The sequence below is a fragment of the Rhinopithecus bieti genome, unplaced genomic scaffold (assembly GCF_001698545.2).
Source record: "Rhinopithecus bieti isolate Rb0 unplaced genomic scaffold, ASM169854v2 scaffold_3948, whole genome shotgun sequence".
In the NCBI taxonomy this organism is placed as follows: domain Eukaryota; kingdom Metazoa; phylum Chordata; class Mammalia; order Primates; family Cercopithecidae; genus Rhinopithecus; species Rhinopithecus bieti.
Genome location: NW_016804646.1, coordinates 2776007 through 2787776, shown reverse-complemented (window position 1 = coordinate 2787776; position 11770 = coordinate 2776007). Strand labels below are relative to the sequence as shown.

At 43.4% G+C, this 11770-nt stretch overlaps 1 protein-coding gene across 1 annotated transcript; it reads right to left on the bottom strand.

Moving 5' to 3' along the window:
- Window positions 1–9890: 9890 nt before the first annotated feature.
- LOC108527981 (uncharacterized) lies at window positions 9891–10405 on the bottom strand. Its single transcript, XM_017869554.1, has one exon. It carries the CDS (start codon window positions 10335–10337, stop codon window positions 9972–9974), a length of 366 nt encoding a protein of 121 aa, XP_017725043.1. The 5' UTR covers window positions 10338–10405; the 3' UTR covers window positions 9891–9971.
- Window positions 10406–11770: the final 1365 nt, after the last annotated feature.

Here is an 11770-nt window from a genome sequence, read left to right as displayed (position 1 = left end):
AAAAAAAAAAAAAAAAAAAAAAAAAAAAAAATCAAGGGAAAAGGAAACATAGCATCATGCAAACTTAGGGTTTTAGTGATGGAGATCATTGGTTTACTACAGAGAGCTGCAGCATCAGGAGTAAAGCCAGCAGAGGTCATGAGTTCAGCAGACTGTTTGTTCGGAGTAGATGCAGATCATTCTGATGGACGTATCCTTCAGATAGCTGGAAATACGAACCTGGAGCTTGATGGAAATTGGATGCTAAATTATTATCTCCCTAGAACTGAGAGTTAAATTTTTGATAGTGAGATAAGTAAGACATGGAGAAAAGGAGAGGAATGAGGATGGAAATGAGGAGCGACTCATTCATTTGAGAAACACGCAAATGCATACCTCTCTAAGTGTTAGGTACTGAGCTAAACATGAGAGAAATTTATATTAGTAAAGTGAGGAAGAAGATTCAGCACTAAGGTCAGGGAAAAATCAGAGATGAAAAGATGCTACTGTGTTATCGCTGCAACAGATGAGGTGTAGTATCTTTCAAGATATTGGTTCATTTCATCTGTTGTCAAATATGTGGGCATGGGACTGTCCTTAATATTTACTCCTTTATTTTCCTCTTAACATAATGAAATCTGTAGTGATGGCCCCTCTTTCATGTCTAATATTAGCAATATGTCTTTATTCTTTTTTTCCTTTGTTGGACTGACTAGAGGTTTATCAATTGTATTGATCTTGCCAAAGAAACAGCTTTTGATTTCATTGATTTCCTTTATTGTTTTCCTGCTTCAATTTGATTATTTTTCTAATATATGTATTTGGTGCTACAAACATTCCTTTAAGCAGTGTTTTTTTGCTGCGTACTGCATGTTTTGACAAGATGTATTGTTATTTTTATTTAGTTCAACATAGTCTTAATATCTCTTGAGTGCCACTGGAGACACGAAGCTGGAGTTGTGATGTGAGTATAAAGGTTGCTCTGTAATTTGCTAGCTAACCCTATAGCTTCCCCCACAACCACAAGCACCACAGCCACAGCCACATCACTAACCACTGACCTGCCAGTCTCATAGTAACCTTCTATGTGTTTGTCATGTGCCAGGCACTGTGCAATTGGCATTCATGCATACATCTCTCACCCTGCCTCTTTGCAATAGATATAACTATCTCTACTCCAGATGCAGAGACTTGCTCAAGTGCATAACTAGAGGGAGGTGGAATTAGGAATTAAATGTGGGCTTGACTCTCTCTGGATCCCATCTTCTTGTGTCTTTTCAAAGAACCTCACTTGATTGTCCTATGCCCCTGTGTCTATGGACTCCTTTATAACAAGTAGCATCAGACTTCCCTCGGCCACCACATTCCCTCAAAAACACTTGCCCTATCTCTTCCTCTTCATGGCCAAACATCTCAAAAGAGCCATTTATGCTTCCAGTTTCCACATCCTTTCTTGCCAGTCACTACCTCAGCCAGATAATCTGGCTTTGCTTTCACCAAACCATTTGCCCTGGATGAACTTTTCTTAATTTCAACAACCACTCTTGGATTCAGTCTTGTTCGACTTCCCCGAAGCTTCAGACACAGTGGAATACTCTTTCCTATTGGAGGCCCCTTTCCTTGACCTCATGGTGCTGCCACTTCCTCCTCAGTCTCCTCTTTGGGCCTCTCTCTTCTGCCCATTCAACTGTGGCACCATCACTCGTACCCTTGTCTTCCCTGTTGATGCCTGTTTGCTGGGGACTCTCGCCATTCTCAGGCTTTCAGCCATCGTAAGTGCCCAGGACTCCCAAGTTCATGTCCAGAACCTGCTCTGGTCCTCCAGGCTTCAGACTGGACCAATCTATCACCAGGTGTGGATGTCTCCTTGAATGACTCAGAGACACCTCAAACTCTGCCTGTCAAAAAGAACTCATTACCTCTCCCTAAAGTCGTCTGTCCTTTCAGGTTTTATGTTCTCATATGCTGAGCAAGGGGGACAGTATCTTAAATCTCCACTTTCTTTTCCTGAGAGTAAATTAAAGAAAATGTCAACCTTGAAGTTATATGCAGCAATCAATCATAATTTATAAAGCATTGAGTTGATGAAACAACAGAAATAAATATTTATCGAGCCTGAACTTCATGCTTCAGGGTGCTGTTTCATGGTTAACAAGAATTGTCATTATAGTATTTTAATATAACTTATTACGTGCAATCTTAAAAGTTTTTCATGATAATATTTGAACTTTCCTTATAATTACACAAATCAGAAAATTCAGGGCAAACAAGTCATGAAAATACTTTTACATCTAATCCTTAGATTTGGAAGACACAAACTGACCTCTGTTTTTGGCCATCATTTTCTAGAATATTCATAAAGAAATTTGATTTAATAGTAAAACTCTTACAATTGCATTCTGTAGTTTTGGGATTTGAGTGTGAGAGGAAACATTAATGAGAAGGGTTAAATGTTGACATGACTCTCTCAAGATTTCATCTTTCTTTTCTATATAAGGGCGGATTTTAATACAATTGTTCTTTTTTGGAGAGGGATTAACCGATCATTTCTAAATTTCTATTTTTTCAAAACTTTGAGACTCTGATATCCTATCGCAACTATGTTGGTAATATACGGATAATTTATCAACTTTCATTTAGAGTTAAGAAGGTTTTTTATGTGGGAATAACTCCAGATAAAACTGGAAAAGAAAATTCTCTAGGTTAAGTACACTTAGAAATATTGCCTGTTAGAAAACCTATAAAAAATGTGTTCACTGAAGGCTTTTTTTTCCATTTAAAAAATAAATACTTTAGAGCCAAGTACATTCTCTCAGTGTATCCATTTACTAGAATGGTTGATTATATTGATTTTTTCCTCCACAAATTTCAATCAAAATAATACGTATTTTAAAGTAGTGCTTCATAGTCCTGGCACTGTTCTTAGAATCCAAAGTATTCCTTTTATCTCTTTGACAGGTGTCAGCTACAGCTATATTAAAACTCTACATTTTAATCTTTCTGAGTTCAATTCTCTTGACGAATTTCTTCTTCCTCCATGCCTGGAGTTCTGACTTCAAAAGAAGCTTTTCATACACAAGAGAGATAAATGCCAGGGGAATTGAAGCAAGGATTGGGTCAAATAACATTGGAAACCCTTTCTTCCTGCATTTTGAGATGTGAAATGTGAACTCAAACGAATTAGTAAAAGAAGTACTGCACCGCTCTTATTATCTGCTCTATAGGTTCTACCTGGGAGAAATTGTGTCTCTCAAGAAGACAAGTTCATAAACCGACTTTGCTGGGATATCCAATTCCTTCCAATACCCATCCTATAAATGAAAACAATCTGCAGATCAAACATTGTAGAATACCATGGACACGTGGTTCCATTGTCAGATGCTGCATGAAGAGTAAAATCTGGGATACTCAGTGTTTAGGAAGGGTGGGTATTTTTAGTGTCTGGAGCTGCTGACCATTAGGAGGAAATGGTAAAGGAGGAACCTGTTAGTGCAAACAGATTGGAGCATTTTCTGGGTCAGTCCCTGTTTTCCTCTCAAGGTGTGTGGCCTTTTCATGCTAGGCTCCTGCCGGGTCCAGCTTCCCTTTCAGATCTGTGGTGCGTGGGAGGTGTGCACACTCAGGCACGTACCTGGAAGGGAATGGACCTGCACTCACCAGGGCAGAGGAGCGCCTGCTGATATTTTTCTGCAGACATCTCTTAGTGCTTGAAACCTGAGGTTGCAACTTCAGATGGAGACTTCACACACCTCTGAAGCAGAGATTTTCTGCTTTAAGGAATAAGAATTTCACCCTCTTTTATGGGTTTACCATGGTGGAAACTGTTTTTCAGAATCTTGTAATTATAGAAGACTGCTGAGCAGCTGTTATCTAACCACAAGAAGAGCAAAATACAAAAAGACTAGAGGACAGCTGAGGCTGGGTAGAAGCAAATGAGGGAAGTAGAAGGATTTTCGGACTGGATGAGCTCTGCAGTGGACATTCAGGCCTCTGCGATGGTTCCTGAAATTTTGGTCTTGTGCTTCTTGAGTCCATTAACGAGAAGACTGTATGGCCAAAAATATATATGGTGCAGCCTTCCTGAAGAATTAAGCAAAGGGAGTGTTACCTGGTTGGCCAGACCAGCTGAACCAGGTCCTGGCCAATGCTCCCTCTGGGTGCCCAGATGGGCTGGGGGTCAGGCCAGCACGTTCCAGTTAAGGGCAATTGTCACTGGAGCAGAATGAGATCCAACATATACATTCAAACTTTTCAAGTCTAATTCCACTAGAATTACATTAAGCTATTGGGTCATTATAAAGAGTCATGACAAAAATAAAGTATGACTGGAGCTTCCAGATACACTTGAATTACCTCTTTTTGTCAAGTCCAACACTCACATTAAACATGCATCTTTCTAGTTCACCTCTACTGCTCCTAAAATCTAAATGAAGTTGCCCAGCTTGTCCGCTTGATGCCTGTTTCCACGGAAGGTGTAAGCAGGCAGGCTTTGTAGTCTGATAGGCCTGGCTCAAATCGTGCTCTTGAAACTAAGCAACAGTTTTAGCTGCTCTGTGCTACAGTTCACTCACACAGGTGAAGGATCAACTACTGCTGAGCTGTGTCCCCCCGAAACTTTTATGTTGAACTGGTAACCCCCAATGTGAAACACTGAGAGGTGGAGGCTTTGGGAGGTGATGAGGTCTTGAGTGTGGATAAGTGCCCTTAGACAAGAAGCCCACCAAGGAGGAGCTTGTTCCGCCTTTCCACGTTGTGAGGACGCAGAGAGAAGCTACCGTCTGCGGAGCAGGAAGCAACCCTCACCAGGCACAGACTATGCCAGCGCCTTGATCTGCGACTTCGCAGCTCCGTAACTGTGGGAAATGAATTTCTGTTCTTTCCAAGTTACCCAGCATGTGGTATTTTTGTTCCAGTAGCCTGAAGGGACTAAGACAACGACCAACCTCACCTTCTCATCTTTTTCACCCTTTTTTTGTTTGTTTTGGTAAGGATTACAAGTACTTAGCAAATGGCTTGGAAAATACTAAATGACAAATAAATAAAAACTTTATTTATTTACCTATTTATTTAATGTCATTAGTATTATTATTATAATTTTTTTTTTTTTTTTTTTTTTTTTTTTGTGAGGGAGACTCGCTTTGTTGCCAGGCTGGAGTGCAGTGGTGTGAGCTCGGCTCACTGCAAACTCTGCCTCCCAGGTTCAAACAATTCTCCTGCCTCAGCCTCCCGAGTAGCTGGGACTGCAGGCATGCTCCACCACACCCAGCTGATTTTTGTATTTTTAGTAGAGATGGCATTTTACCATGTTGGCCAGGGTGGTCTCGATCTCTTGACCTTGTGATCTGCCTGCCTCGGCCTCCCAAAGTGCTGAGATTACAGGTGTGAACCACTGTGCCCGGCCAGTATTGTTGTTTTCACTGTGGTTTGAATAATGTGGCTTTTTGCTATTGAAAAAAATGTGAATGCTCTTAATGTAACCTTAGCAAATGTAAGCTCCAGCTAATATTCAGTAGGATGAGATGCAATTTTGGATAAAGGTCAGGTTTGGAGTGAGGCCTTGAGAGGTGAGGCGAGAGAGGTTGAGAGGTTGTCCTCCTCTACCCAACAAACCCTTAGGTCCGCTTGTGTCGGGGGTTGGAGGTATTCTTTCGCTGTTTCTGTTTGTTTGTTTCACATTTCTTCCTGTAAAAATTCAGTCGAACTGGCACCCCTGAGAATCAAGCTTATCCCTCCACTTTATTTGCTTTGAGACAGTTGCACTAAAGAACTGAGGCATGATCGCGGGGTCCCCAGCGGGATAGGAAGGATGCCATGGGGCCCACACCCCTTCCACCTTCCTGCCACTGTGACTCAGGAAACAGGGTTGTTTCCTGCAGAAAGATCCTTTCAAAAGTGTGACTCCTAAAGCCAACAAATTCTGGTGGCAAGTATAAACCTCAAATAAAATTCTAAAGTCCCCCAACCTTCTGAATAGATCCTTTGTCTTGGCCAAAGGCATTCCAGAGTTAACCTGAAAATCTAGCTGAGGCCATGGTGGAAGAGGACGTTGGACAGGCTTCATTATACCCTGCAGCAGTAACATCGACACAGACATTCAGTCTGATAAGAAACATTTACAGTCTATTCTCTCTGCAGGCTGCTCCTTGGAAACTTCATCTGCATGACAAAAGCTTGGTCTCCACAAGCCCTTTGTAATCCAGACATTCCTTTCTGCTGATAATAACTCTTCCAACCAACTGCCAGTCAAACATTTAAAATCTACCTATGACCTGGAAACCCCTGCCTCAAGTTGCCCCACGCTTCCAGATCGAACCAATGTAAATCTTACATGTATTGATTGATGTCTTATGTCTCTTTAAAATGTGTAAAAGCAGGCTGGACCCCACCACTTTGGGCACATGTCGTCAGAACCTCCTGAGGCTGTATCATGGGTGCATCCTTAACACTGACAAAACAAACTTTCTAAATTGATTAAGACCTGTTTCAGATACTTTTGAGTTCACACAAGTCTATGGAATTTGAAGTTCAAAGCCCTTCCTATTTTTTTTCTTTTTTTGTCTATTAAGACAAGGACAATGTAATGTGAAGAGAAAAAAAAACGCAACGAAGTAGGTGGGGTTCTTTCTGAAGGACACCAACATCAATGCTGGCTGCAAGAGGTTAGCTTCCAGGTTGCCACTTTGAAACCAAGCCAAGGAGGTCCCAGCTCAAGACAGATATGGGGGCATTTGCTTGGGATGTAAGAGACAGAAAAGTCTGAAGTCCAGGTGCCTGCCTATGGGTTCTGTGTGTGTCAACCAGAGAGTCTCTGGGATTTTTGAAGGTATGATAGTATATTTTCCTATGACTCACAATTTAAGTAAAAATTTCTCCAAGACATTCCAGAGTGAAGAGTGATCCAAGGACTATTATCTCTGAAGCCTGCTACTTGGAGGCTTCAAACCTTGGTCTTCACAACTCCTTTGTAATGGGTTGTCTATCTTTGGAATGTTTGTTAAAATGTATATTCCAAGCCTAACAAATGGGTATGTGCAGGGAAAGTTCCCGCGAACAAGCACATGGATGAGCCCCCAGGTTGATGCCTCAGCCATGTGAGAGCGTGAGGGCATCTGCCCGCCCCGAGCCTGCCTGCCCTGCCCACAGACCTGAGACTTCTGTTCAGGCTTCATTCCTCACTCTTCCAGCTGTGACAGGTTCTTTGGTTCTTTCTTCTTAAGGTCTCTCTCTTTTTTTTAATGTTTAATTTAATTTTATTTATTATTATTATTTTTTGAGATGGAGTTTCTCTCCTGTTGCCCAGGCTGGAGTGCAGTGGCATGTTCTTGGCTCACTGCAACCTCTGCCTCCCGGGTTCAAGCGATTCTCCTGCCTCAAACTCCTGAGTAGCTGGGATTACAGGCAGGCACCACCATGACCGGCAATTTTTGTATTGTTTAGTAGAGACAAGGTTTCTCCATGTTGGTCAGGCTGGTCTCGAACCCCCAACCTCAAATGATCCACTCTCCTCGGCCTTCCAAAGTGTTGGGATTACAGGCGTGAGCCAGCGCACTCGGCCTCTCAAGGTCTCTTACTTCATCATTTCCTCTCAACCCCACAGCATGAACTTCATTCTTTTTTTGGTTGGCGCACATTGGGTTACTGCAATGGCTTCATAACCATCTCCCGATGCCCATCCTTCTCCCCCTGCTTCGTTTTGCACACTGAGGCTGACTCTCATCCTATCACTCCATTGCTCATGTATACATCGCAGCCCCTTCACCTGGCATCAGAGGCTGTCTACAGTCTGACCTCGGTTTACCTTTCTTTACACTCTCTCTGATCCTTTACTCTGCACTAAAGGAGACTGCTATTATTTTTCCTTCTCCTTCTGTCTTCCCCTAATGTAACATTCACATTCTGTTTGTTATTTATATTGCTTCTCACCCTGATTAGAATTCCACCTCCTCTTCTTAATGTCCCAGAATCCTTCTGCACTCAGCTCCTAATACCATAAACGTCTCCTCAGATCATTTCAGTTAAAAAAAGCGATGGCCCCACTCCTCACCCTTCCAGCCTATGTTTTGTAATGATTCTTTGGGTTGTTATGTGTCGACTAAAGAACAACAAATCAAGCTTTTAAAGAATTAAAGTTAGTTTTATTCAGAAGCCTTACTGAAGACTGTAGATGGAGGCCTACAGCCCGGGAGCAGTTCCGTCAGAGGCTCCAACATGGTGTTTCAGCTTACAGTTCATGGACGAGTGGTGAAAGTTCAGTACGTGCAAAATCACGTCATAGTCTGGGTGCAAGAGTATATTTGGTTATAGATGACTAAAATGCATGTAGTTATGAATTACAGAGGCATAGTCACTAACCCTGTCAAACGTTATCTTCCGTGTAGGAAAAGACAAGGCTAGGGTCATTCATCTTTTAAGGAGTGTCGTGACTCAGGCAAGTGGTGTAGGGGCCATGTGCTCCATCCTGTTTTGTCTTCAAAGCATCTTCCCAAAGAGGTGCATGGCCTCACAGAGTCAGGGACTGTGTGAAATTATCTTGACAAGCAGAAATGAGCAGACATGGCTTCTCACACTTGTGACTTTGTCTCACCCATATATTACGTAAGTCTGTCCCCCGCTGAACCCTAAGCCCCTTGAGAGCAGAAGTGTGTGCTGTGGTTGCATTTTCAGCCAGGACTAGTTCAGTTCCTGGCTCATGATGGGGCTTCATTCACTGGCCTGAACTCTTCTCCTGGACACCAGTGCCTTCTCCCAAGTTCCTGCCCCATTGAGTAATAAATACGGTCTCTGGGACCTCCATCATGCTTCTTCCTTTACGTATCAGGTGTCTCAAATTAGAACCAAGGATTCTCAGTTACATTATGTTAGGTGAACCTGGAATATTGGTTTTGGTGGCTCTGTGAAAATCCCCTTCCACTGTCCATGTGGCCAGCGATCTACTGAGTGTCACCATATTCACAGCACGCTACCCATCCATTCCATTCCCACTTCCTCCTTTTATACAGCCTGCGCTTGAATGTGATGACAGTGAAGACTCTGCAAGGCTCTGGACGGGGTGCAGAGATGAAGGGATGTGTGGTTTGTTTTCAAGGAACTCAAGTCTAGTGGGGGACAGAAAAGATGAATGTAAGAAACTCTATTGCAAGGTTGGTCATATCAGGCCAGCTTTACCCACCCCTGATAGTTACCTCTCTGAGGACGGGTGGCTCATCTGATTGGACAGAATCTCAGATGCAGACTATGCCAAGGCAAGGCTGGCGAGAGTCCCAGAAGCTCAGTTTACTTGCCTCTGCATTTCCTGCCCTTGCCCTGTTTGGGGAACAAGCCCCTGAGGCCTGCATGGCTGACTGTCCTCTCTTCCCTTCATCTCTTTCATCCGGAACACCAGGGTGAGTAGTCTTTGCACCTCCCACTTTTCTCTGCCAACTCTATCTGGACTCTGGACTAGAAACTGTGAGATGTGGGCTCTAGGGACAGAGCAAAAGACAACAGAAGGCAACGATCTTCCTTGGGAGGAAGTCAAATCCCCTAACAAACGCGTTCAGTGAATTTGTTCTCGAGTTTTGTAGTGATGAACACGGCGGTGCTTCTCCCCTATCCTACTGGTTCTTGCTAATAGCTTCCTGGAAAATTTTGGAATAGAGGTGAATGTTGGAGGAATTTGGGAACCTTGGTTCTAGGTTCTAGAAGGTTAACTTGATTCACGGATGCTGTAACCTAACCATTAGCAATAGAGCTTCATGGGAAAATTACAATAAAAAACCAATTCTTTCCATTTGGTGTGTATTTTGCAGTTTACAAAGCCCTACTATGGGCAGCAATATAAAAGGGAACTTAGTGCTTGATGCAGAGAGAGAACTACTTTTAGAATGGTATAAACATAATACACGCTAGTTCCTGTCTTCAATAGCTTGAAGGCATTTGCTGAACATCATTCCCTCTCTTGAAATCTAAAGCAATTCTGTTTGCATTAGGCTTCACCGTGCCCAGAATTGTTATCAGCATACGAGGCACCACTCCTCCAGGCAAAGGCAGGTTATAAGGCACCGACAGTGGCCCAGCAGGGGCGCCATAGGGGCCAGTGGCAGGGTAGGCTCCGGGAGCACTTGGCTGTCCAGGAGATGGGTAGGCCCCAGGGCCACTGGGTGGCCCTGGGTAGACTCCAGATGCTCCAGAATAAGCTCCAGGTGCTCCAGGGTAGGCGCCTGGAGGTGCCTGTCCAGGATAAACCCCTGGGGGTGCCTGCCTGGGGTAGGCCCCAGAATAGGAGGCCCCTGGGTAGGCCCCTGCCCCAGCAGGCTGGTTCCCCCATGGGCCAGGCCATCCTTGAGGGTTTGGGTTTCCAGACCCAGATAAGGCATCATGGAGCGAAAAATTGTCTGCCATTTTCCGCTGGTTGGCTGGCTCCGGACGGCTGCTAGCGAGGAGGTACGGGCCGAAACTTTTTTTTAAGTTAGAAAACAGCCTACGGTTTTGGAAGAGTCTATAATTGGACCCCAAATCACTTTTTTAAATAACAGACTTCTACATTCTTATAAAAGTAAAAGCACTGTATTATTGTTGTCCAACTTTGTGTACCCAAAACACACCAGTGTCTCAGACAATTAAATGTGACAGTTGAGGGTCACAGTTAAGGGCCTGAACGATTTTCCCTTTTGTTTATTCCCAGCTCAGATTATTTGTAAACTTGCATATGACATAACTTTAGGGGCCAAGTGTGGCAGAAATGTCATCTTCCCATGACACGCGCCTTGTGTCCCTGGGGAGGGAGCTCCGGTGAACTGATGGAGATGTCAGACTGTGTTACAGGAGTGTCAACAGCTGCACATTTATCACTGTGCCATAGGCCCTCTCAGACTGAAAGATTTCACTGTTTATTCACAGCAAAGACACTTAATTAATGGGTAGGCCTAATCGGGCTGTCTTATTATTTACAGGGATACCAGTGTGGCTTAGCTCAACTGATGTGCAAACAAACCATCCTTGAGGAAGCTTTAATTAATAATTCTGAGCCAGGCGTTCCGAGAGGCCCTGTCTCCCAGCTCTGGGGTGATTTACAGCGTCTCCTTTGCCATGTTCCCATGTCCCCTGCATGCAAATGAGTGACCACCCTAGCAGATCTTTCTTTTTCAACTGCACTGGGCCATGTTTATTACAGAGATGCTCTTATCTTTGCACAGGACTTAATGGAGATAGATACCCCAAATGGAAAAATTCCTGGTGTCTTTCTTAGATATGTTGCCATTTAAAAACATTTACATACACGTACCGAGCACTGACTGAGCTAAAATACGGAGAGACTTCATTCACTTTAGTGAATCCAAAAGTGAGTTAAGCTTAGTGCTCATTTGAAGCTCTCAATCTAGTTGGGAGTCATATATTTAAACAAATAATTATAATACAAGGTCAATTACACTCCACGTTAACCCAGAATCAGAAAGCCTACAGGGAGAGTAAGAAAGGGAGAAATAAAGTACAGCTGGCTGCGCCAGGGAGGCCCCTTAGGGTGTGTGCCTGTTGGGGGAGTGGGTAATTCCTATGTTGGAGGATAATAAGAATGGTTTGTAAGAAAGATAATTTTGAGAGCAACTTAGAGGGCGTGGGGCTGGGTGCAAGGGAATGAACTAGGAGACTCTTGCAACTGATTGTTTGAAGGAGTTGTTATCTGGGTATAAAACAGAGTCTGAGCACTGGAAATACAACAGGGGGAATCATATTTGAGAGTCTTCCCAGAGACAGAATCAAGAGATTTGACAAGGGATTGAATGTAGGGGTGAGGACAGCAGCGCTGTGACTG